General features: G+C 37.1%; 1 protein-coding gene across 3 annotated transcripts in view; it reads right to left on the reverse strand.

Annotated features, from left to right (window-relative positions):
- Positions 1-3,844: 3,844 nt before the first annotated feature.
- Positions 3,845-17,661, reverse strand: part of SYNE3 (spectrin repeat containing nuclear envelope family member 3) — a 76,682-nt gene continuing 62,865 nt past the window's right edge. For all 3 annotated transcript variants that reach the window (XM_039356188.1, XM_039356186.1, XM_039356189.1), the window contains exon 18: positions 3,845-10,368. In XM_039356188.1, the coding sequence (XP_039212122.1) occupies positions 10,171-10,368 (198 nt within the window). In that variant the 3' untranslated portion in view covers positions 3,845-10,170. The remainder of the gene's footprint in view (positions 10,369-17,661) is intronic.

The raw sequence follows: 17,661 nt of genomic DNA on the forward strand, positions 1-17,661 counted from the left end.
TTAAACTTAACATGAAGTTATTTTACTGTATATTGGGCCATTCCTTGTGTTAAAAGATCTTCCAGAAGAGCATGGAACAGTGGTTTGTGCCCTGATATTAATACTGATATATGGTTTGTTGGTTTCTTTGATTGTACTATAGTATAATACATGAGATGTTCATACAGTTTCCAGAGTTTTAGACCTTACAGTTCTGTTCATAACTGCATCCACAAATTTTCCACATTCATTATTTTCAGAAAGTCCTGAGTGGTAATTATGTTTAGCTGATGTACCTAAAACAATCATAAGTGCTTCCAGATGGACTGCTGTTATTAAAAAGCATTTGAACAGTTATTCCACCTTTCTCTCCTCAACAGTTTTTATAGTAAGAAAAAAAAAGAAGAAATTGTAGAGAATAAATGAGGGTTGCAAACAGAAAACAAAATCATCTGGATCTCCTGTAAGATTCTGAGTTAGACAAATAAGATATGATCTGAAAGCACTGAAGTTGCTTATGGTATCATAAAGCATATCCAGAAGATTAATTTGAGACACAATTTCATCATCATCATCATCATCATCGAGTTGGAACGGACCTTGGAGGTCTTCCAGTCCAACCCTTTATAGAGTCTCTTTTTTACATTGTGGTGATCAGATACAATAAAAAAGATTAATGCTATAATTTAGTTGTGTGACTTTAAAAACATACATTCTACACTGAACTGTTTTGCCAACAATTTCTCCTGATTGGACACATTTTATACATCATATTCCTAAATATACACATCTTTATGAAATATTTTTAATAATATGCATTTTACTAACAACTAGCTTTGCAAAATTCAGGGAATTGCACATTTCAAATAATATTTGCATTTCATTTACATATTTGCTAGAAAAATATAATTATATTAGTTTGCATTAAAATAACTCACATTAATTTCTTCTCCATACCTATTTGAGATGCTTTGCAAATGGAAAACTTTAGACTAGGTTCTAGAATGAATGACTAAATTTTGTAATTCTCTGTGATTGCTGTTATATCTTGGAATGCCAATCGTGGACGTAATGTTGCAAGGTTAAGGGGGAAATTGTGCCCACATTTTCATAACATATCTCATATTATATATATTCATACATCATATATCATGAATTTATTTCATGATTCTTTGAAGCCATTTAAATTATTTTATTTTTATAAAAAGTTTAAATTATACAGATAATGGTACAGGACATCTGTAATGCAAATGGGTAAAGGATAAGGGGAAAAAATCTAAAACAAAAGTAAAGAAAGCAACCAGTTTACTCTATATATATTTGAACAAAGATCCCTGATAACATATGCATAAAAGCTTTAGCATCCATATTAAATTCAGAGTGATACAGTATTCAGATTAAAACATCAGGAAGCCAAACCTGATATAACAAAAAGATCACATCCAGTAAGATTGTAAGACAAAAAAAAAAAAATGAACACAAGAGAATTTAATGTTCTTTCAAAAGCAAAGACATTAGCAGAAGGGGAAATTTGAATAAGCACCTTTTTTCTTTTCTAGAAAGCATTCTCCCTTTTTTCCTGCTAAAAACCTCAAACAAAAATTATAGAGGAGTGGAATGTTACCATTTTAAAAACAGTACAATTGTTAACACTTGCCATTATATAGAGATCCCAGTTACATTAAGTTCTGTTTACAGAGCAAAGAGATACGAGTGTCTGCAGACCACTCCAAAGCCTGCAGTGTTTAAATCTTATTGGAGCTGACAAATGGTATGCTTAGATTAGTAAATCTGTGGGTACAGGCTCCAAAGGTAAAAAACGAGGAGAATGGAATGAAACCATTTGTCCTCTTCTCATTCAAGAGATTCTCTGATTTTCTTGGAACCCACTGATATGGATTCACTTGGAGAGATTAATAGTTTATAAAAAGCTTGTTATAAATTCTTGTTACCCCAGGCAGCTAGCACAGTAATTACTTTTTCATTTGGGATAAAGACTCTGTTATGTGACGATTCCCAGATGGGATATTATTCATAGATTTCCAGCAACTCACAGGGAATCTCAAGTTCAACTTTCAGGAACTGAGGTTGAAGCTCAAAAGGATCATCAGATAGTTGAAGCAGTTTACAACAACAGTGAACATTAGTGAACAGTTTCCTGGAGCTTGAAAAAGAAACTGTGCGAGAGATAATTATTTGTTCTCCATCAGAAACAAAACACTGGAGAATCTCTATAGGACACTTTTATAAGCTTGCTTCAGAGATATTGATTCAGTCTCTACATCTTTGTGCCTTCTGGAAATGATAGATAAGGAGTATGTGTTGAAATCAAATTTTTGAAGAAGACAAGGCTGAAAAAGATTTTTGCTTGTAAGCATAATCTTTTGCAGTAAAGTCTTCATCACAGCAAAGGCAACAAGCTGCAATATATCACCAGGAACTACCTAAAAAAAAGTCTCCCCATCCTATAATTAAATGGTACAACCACCATGAAAATGAGGTCATCTCTAACAAAATTAGATAGAAGGTACATGGGTTTACTAATAGATCCCTTCATTTGCAATAGACAAGCATTTCTACTTTCCCAAAATTAGCAGCAGCAATGTGACTTTGTTTCACCCGAATTAGATTGTTATAATGAAAAATAAGTCCATGTAGCAAAAGTTATTTTTTTGTTGTTTAAACAACATTCTTCTGACACCTGGCTCAGAATGTACTAAACACCCAAACCAAACACCCTTGTGTTTTAGTTCCAATATTAAGTTCTCCACTGATACAAATCTGTGTCTACTTTTTAAGAAAAAAGGGTGAGGATTTGTAATAACAAGAAAAAATATGTTAGTACTATTTTTAATAATATATAGGAACTTCTTCCTTCTCTCTAGCTGCTTTCAGTTCTATGGTTTATATATTTGAACTTTTCATTTCTAATGCTCATGCCCTAAGTCTTGCACCTTATTTTCTCCTTGGTTTGTAATCTTCACCATAATATGCAGATGCTGATAGGAAGTAATTGACACAAATATGAGATGGGTATTGGCCCTTTTGGTTAATATATAGAGACTAACAATAGGTTTATTGTTTTGTGAATCCAACATACAGTTATGATGGTGCTGTTCAGATTACAAATCAAATCCTGTGTTTTGAAGATAAATCTTACCCTTCAGGAAATCTGATAATTATTTAGTAAACATGTAAATTTTAAATTAAACAAAACTAAGGCTCATTTTAAAAAGAGAAAGGTGGATTGAAAAATAGATTTTTTTTCACCTTTCCAAAATTAAGGTGGTAGCAAAGCCTTTTTCAAATTTTATACTTTAGAGACATGGTGGAGAAACAATGGGTCTATATGTACTTTCTATTTACATTATACATACTATACCTAACTTTAAAAAATACAAAAGATTTAATCCCACAAGACTAAAGCAATAAATGGAAGACAAAGTTGTAGCCATATTTCTGTAGCCTCAGAAAGCCAGTCGTATCTAGGTTTTAAACAAGCAGACATGAAGTTGAACATCAGAATATACTGGCTTAATGCAATAAAGTCAGTGGTGGGATTCAGCTGATTTGCATCACTTCAGCAGAACCAGTAGCTAATTTTTTGTTGTTCAGGCCCAGAATGGACTTCCGGAAGCGGCATCCATACAGAGAACCGGTTGTTCACATATTTGAATCCCACCACTGAATAAAGTGACATGCACTTTAGCAGCTTCAGAGCTCTGGATTTCACTCCTCTGCTTAAATCATTTGAAGCAGCTTATGTGCAGAACAGCTGCTGCTCTTAATCCACAGTGTAAAACAGGGGTCTTCAAACTTGGCCCTTTTATGACTTGTGGACTTCAACTCCCAAAATTCCTCAGCCAGCTTTGGAGGAATTCTGGGAGTTGAAGTCCACAAGTCTTAAAGTTGCCAAAGTTGAGGACCCCTGATCTAATTGGCCTCTGTAATAATGGAACAGCATCTCTGTTCCCAAATATTCAGAGGGCCAAGTTTGGTGTAAAAAGTCCAAAACCAAGTAAAGACATCTGAATTTTCTTTGAAACAATTGGATGGGGGGGGGAGGACCAGAATTTTAAAAAGCTGTGGCACCAGTTTAGTGTGGAAATTAAAGTGAGAAAAGCAACTGATTTGGGGGTGATGTGCTTCAGGCACAGCTGGAGGAAATAATGGGATTCCCTCTCTCTACTGGGAAATTTGCAAGATTCCAATCCAGTTTAGCAACTGTGGATAATGATACTATAGGTAATGAGACCTTGAAAAAATATACTTTCTGCATACAAAAATTTGCCCATCATCTTTCATGTTATATGCAGAGTTTGAGAAAATGGCCCCAAACCACAGATATGTGAAAACTGCTACCACTGAAGTCTGCTCTCTTTTTAACAGCTACAGATACATGAAACCACAGATAATGAAACCATGAGTTAACAAGGGCCATCTGTACATTTGTGCAGGTCAGATTCATTTCAACACATGCATTCTAAAACTTGTGGCACTGAAAAAAGTTTATTTTAATAACTTAAAAGGGCAAGTTTAATCTCTAGTGCTGGTCTCACTGCTATAAACAATGATAAGTATAACATCTTCCACTTTAGCAGGTGCACAGGGAATCTTATGCAAATCTGACCAGAGATCATAAATTGAGACTTAATGAAATATATGAAAAGGGCAAATAACATTTTCACAGAAAAATAATGTTACTGCCCAAACCCTTGTCTCATAACAGCTGAATTAGCCTTTAGGTTCTCTTATACTCTGGGCTGGTTTGCTTGAGGGATGTAAGTATACAAAGCCCCCTTTAAGTTCAACTCCTGATGACGTTATGAATGCATCCTTCTTTGTAACAATATGGAAGTGGTTTGCAATTGCTTTCACCCAGAATGTTTCTGACTTCACAGTCTAGTTCACAACCCAGGTAGTCTCCCATCCAACTACTAATTAAATCAAACACAACATGTCTTTTCAAGGTCAGCCAAAGTCAGATAAATACTAAGCCAGACATTATATAGAAATAGAAAATTGAAGCATTCATGCAGTCCGTAACTAACTTGCTTCTATGTCAAAATGAAGGGCTACACAGGAATACAAAAGGTGGAGAAGCAGAGAGGAATCTTCTGCCAGAGAGACAGCCTGGCACCCCCTGGTGGATCAACAATTGCCAATCCCAATCTATGTGGTCCATGAGAGGGAATGGTTAATAAAAATGTTAAGAGGACAACCGATTGCCAACCTTCCTGAACACGGAAACCAAGCTATGTTGTTTCAGAGTGTTTTTCACAGGGGAAAGCACAATTTATTCACTGTAGGTTTCGGTCTCACTAATATTTAATAAAGTCAGAATAGCTGACTAGAACCATACGTGGATATGAAGCAGAATGACATTTTTCTCTTTTGTTATTCCCAAGACTGGAATCAGTTTTTATATTGGGCTGTTCATGCAGTTTGCTTATTCAACTAGCAGGCATCCTGGCAAATGATTTAGCATTCAAAACATGGTTTAAAAGGTAATAACAAATCAGATATAAATGTTGCTTTTCATATATTTGCATTCCCTGGAACTTCAGGAAATGCAATTTTATCTCCATAAATATTTTGAATTACAAAAGAGAAATACATCTCCATGCAAAGTTGGAGAGAAAAATACGTGAACTCATCTGAATGATGTCTCAGTTCAGGTTTACCTCTAATAATAATAATCAATCCAAAGAATAACAGGCTCTAAGACATATTATAAATTAGTGTGCACTGAAGAGTGGCCAATTCCTGTTTTTCAGCTAACTCTTAATTTCAATACTTATTTCTGTATTTAAGGTAAAAGATTGGAATTGCCATTGAACTAGTAATACCCCTTTTGCTTTAGACTCTAAGCCTTCAGACTGAATGTGCTGCAGCTGGTCTTGTTTGTTGTTCTTGTTAACAATGCATACAGTGAGTTTTCTTGAAAACACAAGCTTTGTACAGACTGGAGGGAGAGTCACATAAGACTTTCCCCCCCCTCCCTAGATGGCTTTTGATGGCACATATTCACAGAATGCAATCATTATTTTTCATAGAAGACCATACATCCTTCTAATAGGAATATAAGGGACTTTCCTTTGCAGAAAACCTTACCAATAGATGTGTGTGGAACTTCAGTTGGGTTCTCACATATACTAAGCCAGAGGTCCTCAACCTTTTTCAGCACCAGGGACCGGTTCCGTGGAGAGAGGTCTTTCCATGGACTGGAGGGTGCTTGGTTTTGTGTATTGCCTGCATCCCACAGATGGGGCTTTGCTTGTTTCTACAGATCAGTTGCTGGCATGCCGTGGCCCCATACCGGACCACGGACCAGGGGTTGGGGACCGTTGTACTAAGCTACAGTTGTGGTATACTGAATAAAACATAAATAGCTTTGGCCAACATACTAAACCAGAAAGCATGGTTTGTAAACCACATAATACATTAAGCAAAACATTCATTGCAATAGCTAAGTGTTATCTAGGGAATTACTGAAAGGTAAATTATCTTCTTCCTTGAATTAGGGTTGAAGTCAGCTGAACAAAATTCTCCTACATTTTATCAGCTGCTTCCTTAGAACAATATCTCATGTGATCTGCCTGTTAGCTGTAGTTGAGGGGGAAGTCATATTATTGCTTTCTGGACTCTAGGAGACTTACAGAGACAAGATGGAGACTTTGGATCTGTTGTACAATTGTACACAAGGCATTTTTTCATGCTGGGGGGGGGCTTGGGGGACCAACTCAAGCTGCAAAAGGATTTTTTTCTTGGAGGATTCCATTAGAAAGCTAATCTGCTACTAACATTGTTTTGCAGGTGTAATTCTGCATCCTGCCAAATACATCAATCTGTAGACTGATACAACCTACCCTATAATGACCCTGAAAACAGAGTCTTGCCTACAACTGAAAAAAAATGGCAGTGATTAAAGCATCAGACTAGAAACCAGAAAGCCATTTGTTTTAGTCTCACCTTAGGCATGAAAGCCAACTGGTTGACATCGTGCCAGTCACATTCTCTTACCCCAACTCACCTCACAGGGTGGTTGTTGTGGGGGAAAATAGGAGGAAGAAGGAAGAAGGAAGAGGAAGAATGTTCAACTTGGGTTATTTATAAAAATAAAAATGGGACATAAATAAATAAAATCAGCCCTACCTTCTCTTGTACTCCTCTACCTGAAGTGTAGAAATTGCAGATGAAGCTTTTCATGTATTTGAGATAAAAAAATAACCTCTACATGTCTGTCATGTTACTGGGGAAGGGAGAGGTCCACTGAATTGTTGGAAAGCCAGCAGCCCTGTTTTGAACTAACAGAATTATTTTATGAGAGCATCTCAGGACTATACTTTTATTTTGTGCTGGCCAATTTGCCTTCCACATTGTTCCTCTTCTCTATTCTGTCCACTTGCTCTCCTTTTCATGTCTTCCTGTATCTCCTGGATACATTGGAGTGTCTTTGCAGATTCAGAATATGGCTCAGGGTTCCAGCTGTGCTATCCATACTATGTTCAAACATATTTAATATTTTGTAAGATTTAAGAAGGCAGTGAATAGGTCTTCTACTGGGTTATTTACTTGGAATAGAAGGCTGATTTTATTTATAGAAACTGACCGGGTTTATACAGTGCAGTGAATCACAGCTATTTCATTTTTTAACAATGCTGTCTGAAGAAACCAAATTGTGCTAAGCCACAAACCATGATTTACATGGTAAACTAAAAACCAAAGAAAACCACACTATGATTTAGCATGATGTGTGAACCCAGCTAAAGTACACACACAGAATATTTAAAAACACATTATATGATTCTATCCAAACTACAGTTTGCCATCTCTGATTTAACTATGCTGTGGGGAACAATCAGATATATATTCTCAATGCCTGTTTACTATTTAGGAGAATTCCAAGTCATCCAATCTAGCTGAATAGTATGAAATTGAGAATAAACAAAAATAAATCCTTTTTCATGCAGTGTGTAGTTATGTTGGCATTTCTTTCCACAAAATGGAGAAAGTAGAGCTATGTAACTTTAATAGAGATTTTCATAAAGTACCTTTGGAAAGCAATATGGCCCTAATGGTTCTAAGAGTGAAGCAACCATGTTGGTTCATCTCACCATACTGTGTACCACCTTTCAGCGATCTCCTACAGAGTTTTATCTGTGGTAGAAGGCTGAGAGGAGTTCCTTGTGATAGTGCTACAGAGGAAGACTGAAAGGAGCTTTCTCCCATCATACTGCTCAAGGGCTTCTTAGTATGGCAGTTTCAATGAATGCTGTGATTGATTGTAGTGTGCATCCAAAGCAGTCAATCTGGAGCCCATTCAAGTGTGATCATTTGATAGTTGGCCAGATATTTCGTGCATGTAGTTTCAAGGAGGTAACTGATGATCTCCTCTGCAACATTTCCCAAAGGAAAAGACAAATGATCCTGAGAACATGGTGCTTGTCTTATGCAAACTATTTTCCAAAACCCCAACATTGAGGTCTTCTAAGCCAGGAAGCTCTGAGGTACAATGTGGGTAATCCCAGAACTGCCTATCTTGGGAACTGTCCTGTTGAGAAAAAAATTGGGAAGAATCTTCTCCTGCAAACTGGCCTATGTGGTAGGAGGCCACCCAAATGGTTTTGTTGAGGCAATCCGGGTCATGATTCACTTCAGCTTTGGTGGAATTAATCATATTGCCTCTGCAGTGTAAACTGTTTCACTGACATGAATCTAAGTCTCATCACTTACAGCTTGTAGAAAAGGGATCAGATAAACTGATGGGACAAATTAAGATTTTCATAACTACTAATTATGCTGACTATATGCCACCCTGAAGATCAGAGGTTTTATGTCATCTAATACTTGTTCTTGGGGAATATGACCAGGGTTGGTTGGGCTGAGAGAGAATGGCTGGTCCAAAGAACCAGCCTGATTTTTAAAATTTATTTTTATTTTTATGACTGCATGCCATTTGCTTCTGCATTTTTGTTATCATATAAAATTAACAAGGGAATTTAACAAGGAATGCCTTGTTAATTTTGTTGTTTTCACTCTATTTCAGCATTAAGTATAATGAGATGTGATTAAAAAATCCATCATGGTTGGGATCCAAAGGGCAACTCCATGGTGGTTTCCCCTTTCTGCTAGTAAGGTGTACACATAAAAAGATGTGAGATGAGGATATTGGCAACTGCCACAATGAAAGACACATGGTCAGTGGGGTGACATTAACCAATGAATATGGGGAAATAGGAAGCAGCAACATATTTATTCAGACCACTGGACCATTTAGTGCAATGTTTTCTGTAGCAAATCTCCAGAGATTCAAACAAACCCAAACTTCAATGCTATAGATAGCAACTGGAATCCTTTGCACACAAAATGTTATTTCTCACTGAGTTATGGCCTTCCCTTTAACAATAATCAATTACAATTATCTGGACAGGAGAATTTAAAAAAATATACTGTTTCTCATACAGGCACACATAAAATCTGCAGAGGGCAAGTGGCATATTAAAAGAGGCATCCCTCATTCCCTTCCCAGGATATAAGTTAAGGCCTTTTCCAGCTTATGCATGCATCTTTGCATACAGGGCTTCGAATACATCTGTATTTTGTCAGATGAATATCCTATTAGCAATAGCCTTGGTGATCAATGGGAAGAGTTGGGTAGAAAATCCACATCTGGATTATGCATATTATATAGATTCAATAAGGAATTAACTGGCTAAATTAATCAATTACCTTTTTTCAATCGGTAAACAAAGCATGATGTATGTAAAAACACAGGAAGGAGAACGATACATGGCTGCTGCTACCTTTGGGTGGTAAGCTATTTTTCATACCTTCTTATATTATTCTTTTTATTTTTGTGCTTAGCACAGACTATTTTTCAACAAAGACATACTCAAATAAAGAGCAGGATTTGTTGAAAATACTGTTGTCAGGATATTTTTCATATATACAATATAAATATAGCCATATATTTTAAAAAACATGTTTTAGCTCTAAATATGAATACTTCATTTCTCCAGCCTGAGCATAATTGGATAATGGCGGTCATTTAACCAAATTTCCAGTTTAAATGGACTCCTTAACAGTTGCCATGATTCTGGAAGGAGTTATACAAGATAAAGATCTGCAGGGGAAAACCAGTGGGAAAATGCAATCTGTCAACTTAGCTGCACTGCAGGTGAGGAGAACTTAAATTGGCGGTGGGCGATCATGTCTCAGCATTAAGTTGAAGGAGTGTGCAAAGTTGTTGGTAAGCTTGCAGCTGTGGGTCTCCTCTGCTAGAGGGAGCAGAAAGGCAAGGAGTAGCAGAAGCAACAGCAGCAACTGGAGGGGTAAAGCTGCACAGCACACACGACGTAGGAAGGAACATGCACTTGCCGGTTGACCCTGAAAGACAGAAGCCATAGGCATTAATGAAAGCTAATACATGAATCTGAACTGAATCAGGTATTTCCCAGGCAATGGAAGCATAAAATAGTAAGAGTTCTCCAGGGGCAAGGCCAGCCTTTTGGCTGGCTTTGCTGAGCATGCACTGCACGGCAGGGTATTCAGACACGAGTGATAAATACTGTAACCATGTTTCCAAATGCCATAACATCCACAATCCATTAAACATAATCATCACTATTCCTAATATTACTATTTAAAAATTAAAATCTGAAATAATCCCAAAGATGTTCTACGAGCATGTTCTGTGAGCATCTTGTGACCTCTTATATTAGTCTTGTGAAATTTCAGGAGTCTCCCATGAAATTTCATTTACTGACATCTAGTGAGATTTGTTTGGGTTTGAGTTGTTTTTTGTTTTAAGTTAGAACTATTATTGTAGTTTTAAGTGATCCCACAAGTGTTCTAGAGAAAGTTTTTAAGAAGAGACTGGACAGCCACTTGTCCGAAATGGTGTAGGGTTTCCTGCCCGAGCAGGGGGTTGGACTAGATGACCTCCAAGGTCCCTTCCAACTTTACTAATATGAACATACCCTCTCAGCTTTTCATTTTAATTAACTTAAGACACAATTATTACTGTGTTAAACTGCCTTAACCGGGAGTTGCAGATCTGAAAAAGTTGCTATGTCTTCCCTTAAGGGATTTAGGGGAAATAGTTCTGCAGTTGCTCCAAAGTTTTGATTTTAAATTGAGCTGTGAATTTTGATAACAGCAGCAGCATCAAATTTACGTTACATGTTAGAAGAACTTTGGTTACGGCAGTCTAACACAGTCATAATTGTGTCTTAAGTTAATTCTTACTTAAAATGGAAAACTGAGAGGGTAAATCAAGAAAATCAAATTTCTCTAGAACACTTATGGGATCACTCAAAACTACAATAATAGTTCTAACTTAAAAGATGTATCATATGTCAGGAAATAGATCCCCAAATCCCAAAATCCATCAGCATGAATAATCAGAAAAGTCACTAGAATGTGACCCTGAAATCTGTTGAACAAAATAAATTTAGAAAACTTTAGAAATGGAAATTTGAAACAACCCTTCAAATGAAGTACATTTTTTCATAGCAAAGGAGAATAAAGGATTCTTTTAAAAAAAATAGATTTTGAAGAAGATGGTACCTAACACTAATCTTGATATCTTGAAAGGGTCCTTCCTTGATTTAGCCAACATTGACAACTTCTTCCCTACCTCTTTTTTTGTGGAAAGTCACTGAGAATGTGGTGATGAGTTCACTATAGAGGTTCTTATATCTGTATTCCTGCTATTTAGCATTTGGTGCAGTCTCATTTGGGATAAAAACAACATAGAGCACTATGGTTGATAATTTTGGTTAGAACATAGGTGGGCAAGTGTTTTGGTTCTGCTAGTCTACTTGGCAGCATTTGCTGTTTAGCAGCATTAACAGCATGTTATTGATTATTGTACCTTTCATATCACCTGCAAGAATTGAAAGTTGGGATACCCTTTAAGGTAATTTTGTTCCCAACTAATTGGGTGATTCCAGTTGGTAATTATTATTATTAAGAAGAACTCTAGCACTTGCTTATTCCCGTTTAAAGTTATTTGGGGCTCAGTATCCTCTGCTGCTTATATGAAATCACTAGTAAGTATGTAGTGGTTTGGGGTGAATTGTCATCCCACGGTGTGCCGTAACTGCTGTTGAAGTTGAAGATGTCAAGACCTGGATGAGATGAAACAAGCTCAAATTACAACCTTCCAGGACAAAGTTGTTTGGCCAACATTAGGGCATGTTGTAACACCATTCCTAGAAGTTACTTTGGATGAATAGTGTTCTCCCTTAAGAAGTTAGTTCATGACTTGGTGGTCCTCTTGAACTCAGGTTCAAGAGCAGCAGGTCAAAGCTGTGCCAGGAAAATCTTTGTCCAGTTGATGCACCAATTATGATTTCCCCTAGTCCATGATACCTTAGGTACAGTGATTCCTGCCTTCAACTGGGCTAAAGTAAGTAATGTATGTTAGTGTGCTCTTGACAATGACTTAGCATCTGCAGCTGTGCAGAATGGAGTAACCAGAATGCTGGAGGGCCAAGCCCATCTCTGCAAAATAGCACAAATTCTGAGATTGCTGCATAGGCTCCAAGTGAACATCTGAGTCCAATTCAAAGTGCTAGTCATCACCTTTAAAATTCACTATGGTGTAGTTCTGGGTTATATCAGGCACAGCTTTACCTGAATTGAATCTGCCACTCTGATCTGACAGACAGATAGGTAATCTTTATTGTCATTTTTTACTGTGGTACATGGCACACATTAAAAATGAAATTTAGTTGCTTGCTCTTGAAGTGTACACATACATAACACACATTTAAAACATACTATATTCAACATATGTATAGACCTACACCCTTACATATAAGTAACATATAAATATTAATCACTGTCCATCTTTAATACATAACGGAAGGAGGAAGCTTTAGAGTTCACAAGGTTAATACTGTATGGAATAAAATTTGAACATCAAGAGGGGTTCTGCAAACAATTCTTTACCCATCAGAAGTGCATGGTGGTTGGTCTAGTTGGCTAACCTTCTCCAGCAGAGCATGCACTCCCTAGAACATGGGTGTCAAACTTGGTCATGTCACATGACGTATCGTGATGTATCATTGTTTTTTGTCTCTGTGGAGCTGTGGTGGGCATGGCCTGTACATGATGCATCAGGCCCATGGGCCGCCAATTTGACACCTCTGCCCTAGAATATTCTTTCTCAAGAGGTATGTTGGACCCTTCGCTTCTCATATTCCATAAGATTGTTAACCATACTATTCCATCGGGTGTTCATCACAAATTATGATCATTTCTTCTGGACATATAATGTTGTTTCTATCTATTTCAAGCTATTCTCCAAAGCACCTGAAGGCAAGACAAGAAGCAATGGAGAGAGAAGTAACCTAGAACTAAGGAGAAACTTCCTGACAGCTTGCTGGTCACAGGATAGTATCAAGGGGACATACCTTGAATGAGGTTACATGGCTCATTAGGCTAATGCCTGGCTGAGGAATTCTGGGAGTTGAAGTCCACAAGTTATAAAAGGGCCAAGTTTGAAGACCCCTGGGCTAGTGCATTCATTCCTTTTGCAAACTCACCTGGTTTCTATTGATTATAATTTCTTATTTTGCTTGAAAACCTTACTGAACAGTTTAGGAATGAATCGAGTTCCCCTACTATTCAAAGCAGGCTGCATTAATTCTATAAATGGATAAACAAGTTTCAGGAGTTGCCCTACCAATCTCTTGGGCCGTAGCTATAAATAACATCTTCCAAATTCATTGAAAAATAATTATAGCAACTGTTTCTAAAATATATTTTTATAATAGACTTTATGGCTGAAATAAGGAAAGATGAATACCCAAAATAAAATGGGTTCTATGGGATGGCTATGCTCTAAGACAGGGGGTCCCCAACCCCTAGTCCGTAGACCAGTACGGGGCCATGGCCTGCCAGCAACTGGTCTGCACAAACAAGGAAAGCCTTATCCACAGGATTCGGGCAGCACACAAAACCACACCCCCTCTAGTCCATGGAAAAAACTCTCTCCACATAACCGGTCCCTGGTGCCCAAAATGTTGGGGACCTCTTCTCTAAGACAAGGAATATTTCCAAAGCATATAGCAGCTTCTCATGACCTGGTGTTCTCCTTACATGTTGAGAGCACATTTACATGGCTTTTGGGATTCTAAAAGCTATGGTCCCAAACATCTGACAAGCATTAGGATGAAGAATGTTGGTTCATAAAATGTTGAAGAAATAGAAATTAAAATATTCATCCATTTCAAGTTAGCAGTTTTGTTTAGACAATGCCGGGAAAAGGATGCAACGGGGGGAGGGAGGGAGATTCTAAGATCAAAAGAGTTATAATGCTTTTTCTTAGGTAAAGTTTCAGCAGAGAAATGAAACATTCCCATGCTTTAAAGGTTACTGCTATTTTGGGTCTATTGCCCTTCCTATGTTTCTTTTACTTTTGATGGATTTTCAGAGTGAGTGAGTCTTAAATTCAAACAGAGCCTGGGAAACCTCAATAAGCATGCAAAGCATCTGAATCAAAGTTGTGTCTTAATCTTGAAGCATAAGAGGCAGACGTTCATAGAATGACCTATCGCTTGAACATGGATTCTTGATGTGCTGGTAATATTTTTTTATATTTTCTTTGCAACATCAATCCTGAATCTTACTGTGGTTTTTTAAAAAAGTAATGTTCTTTATGTCCTTGACAACTGGACATGAATTTTCCTAGCCTTAAGTGAATAAATTAGGCAGTTGGTTTCATTTGACTCTTGGGACCCAAGAAGAAAATATCCAATGGTTAAGCTGTTAGTGGTAGAATTTTATCAAACATCCTTGACCTCTAAGTCTTTGGGGGGAGGTGGCTATACTAAATGCAAATGAGGAGGAGGAGGAGGCAAGAGGCAAAATCAGAAAACAAAGCATATGACTTAAGGATCTGAGTTCATATCATCAATATATTCCTATTGCGAGACAAATTTGATTAGAAGATAGAGGGAAAGTTATGGAATATGAAATCCAGCAAATTTGGAACTGGAACAGAAGACAGAACTTCTTGAAAAAGTGCTTTCTTTAGTAATCTGAATTAATTGATTAATGGTTTAAGTGGCAAGAGCTACCATAGAAATTCCAGGACTGTCAGCTGTCCTCTCAGGCTGGCACATACTGGTAGTCCTCGGCTTACGGCCATAATTGAGCCCAAAATTTCTGTTGCTAAGTGAGACAATTATGTGAGTTTTGCTCCATTTTTTAAAATATTTTTTAAACCAACAAAACAAAACAAAACATGACACACATACACACACAGTATATACTCCTCCCTTTTTTTAAACAGCTATTTCGTAATGGTAATCTTCTAATATTTACATTTCCCCCCCATTCTTCTTTAGAATATTTGTCCTTGTTGCCCCATTGTTTCTTATTTGCATTTTTCTTCCTTGATACTATAGTTCATACTAAGAATAACACATATTATTATTACTATACATTATTATACACACATTTTCCACTTTTGACCTTTCCACATTTATTCTCCTCTATTATTTCTAGTCTCCAACCAGTCATACCACTTGTTCCATATTAGATAGTACTCTGTGTCTTCCTTTTCTTTTATCTCTTTTGTTAATTTGTCCATCTCAGCACAGTCCAGGATTTTTCTTATCACTTCTTCCTCTGATGGTATATTCTCATTTTTCCAGAACTGTGCATATGCTATTCTTGCTGCCGTTGTTATATGTAGAATTAAGTACTGTATTTCTTTACTATATTTTCTGTTTAAAATACCCAGCAAAAAGATCTCTGGTTTCCAGTCTACGGGTTGGTCTATTATTTCTTCGATCCATCTTCTTATTTTAATCCAGTATTTTTTCGCAACTGGGCATGTCCACCATAAATGATAATATGTTCCATGTACTTTTTTTACATTTCCAACATGTTGGCAAATTGTTCTGGAACATCTTGGCAAGCTTTGCTGGTGGAAGATGCCATCTGTAAAACATCTTCAACTGATTTTCCTTGCTCCATTTTACAACCTTTCTTGTCACAGTTGTTAAGTGAATCATTGCAGTTATTAATCACTATTGTTGTTAGTAACACTGTTGTTAAGTGAATACAGCTTCGCAAAAGATGATCACACAATCCCTGCAATTGTCATAAATTTGAGTCAGTTGCCAAGTGTCTGAATGTTGATCATGTGACCATGGGGATGCAATAAAGTCATAAGTGTAAAAAACAGTCATAAGTGACTTTTTTCAGGGCTGTTGTAACTTCAAACAGTCACTAAATGAACCATTGTAAGTCGGAGACTACCCATAACATCCAAGTTGCCAGTTCATGCTCTCCTTTTCCTTTTCTTCCTTTTCTTTAGCATTGCGATGGGGAAAGCTATTTCCTGGTTCCATTTTTAATATTAAACTTAATTTTAAGATTCTGACTTTAATGGATTTTATGGTGGTGTTTTATATTCTTTAAAACTTTGTCATATGTTTTATACTTTGGTTTATTGTTGTAATTTCCTTTGCATCCTCAGATAAGCTAAAAGGTAAGGTTTATTTTTATTGTTTCCATTCCTTTGCTTTTATTTGTTTACATTTTTTACTATTTTGTTCTCCCTTTTACTGTTGTAAGCTGCCCAGAGTAATTCCATGGTGAGATAAGCAGTAAATAAATTTAACAAACAAGTAGTAAATATATTTAATAATCAGTAAACATAATTTCCTGTGGCTATTTATTTATTTGGAAAATCTATATTGCTGCCTAGTTGCTCATGGCGACTCAAGATGGCTTACAGGAAATATTACAGGTTACATTTCCTCTGGATAGTAATGTGAGCACAAAAGAAAAATGTGAAAAAGAGAATCAAATCTGCAGACGACACCAAGCTGGCAGGAATAGCCAACACTCCAGAAGACAGACTTAAGATACAGGAGGATCTGGGCAGACTTGAGCACTGGGTACTAACTAACAAAATGAAATTCAATGGTGAAAAAAGCAAGGTTCTACATTTAGGCAAGAAAAACCAAATGCACAAGTACAGCATAGGTGGCACCATGCTCAACAGTAGTAACTGTGAGAGGGACCTCGGAGTCCTAGTAGACAATCACCTAAATATGAGCCAGCAGTGTGCTGCAGCAGCCAAAAAGGCCAACACAGTGCTAGGCTGCACTAACAGAGGGATAGAATCAAGATCACGTGAAGTATTAATACCACTGTTCAATGCCTTGGTAAGGCCACACTTGGAATACTGCATCCAGTTTTGGTCACCACGATGTAAAAAAGATGTTGAGACTCTAGAAAGAGTACAGAGAAGAGCAACAAAGATGATTAGGGGACTGGAGGCTAAAACATATAAGGAACGGTTGCTAGAATTGGGTATGTCTAGTTTAACGAAGAAAAGGACAAGGGGGGACATGATAGCAGTATTCCAATATCTCAGGGGCTGCCATAAAGAAGAGGGAATAAAGCTATTTTCCAAAGCACCTGAAGGCAGGACAAGAAGCAACGGGTGGAAACTAATCAAGGAGAGAAGCAACCTAGAACTAAGGAGAAACTTCCTGACAGTGAGAACAATTAATCAGTGGAACAGCCTGCCTCCAGAAGCAGTAAATGCTCCAACACTGGAAGTTTTTAAGAAGAGACTGGACAGCCATTTGTCCGAAATAGTGTAGGGTTTCCTGCCTGAGCAGGAGGTTGGACTAGATGACCTCCAAG

Source organism: Crotalus tigris, unplaced genomic scaffold, assembly GCF_016545835.1.
Source record: "Crotalus tigris isolate CLP2741 ecotype Arizona unplaced genomic scaffold, ASM1654583v1 scf7180000018806.1695572, whole genome shotgun sequence".
NCBI classification, from domain to species: domain Eukaryota; kingdom Metazoa; phylum Chordata; class Lepidosauria; order Squamata; family Viperidae; genus Crotalus; species Crotalus tigris.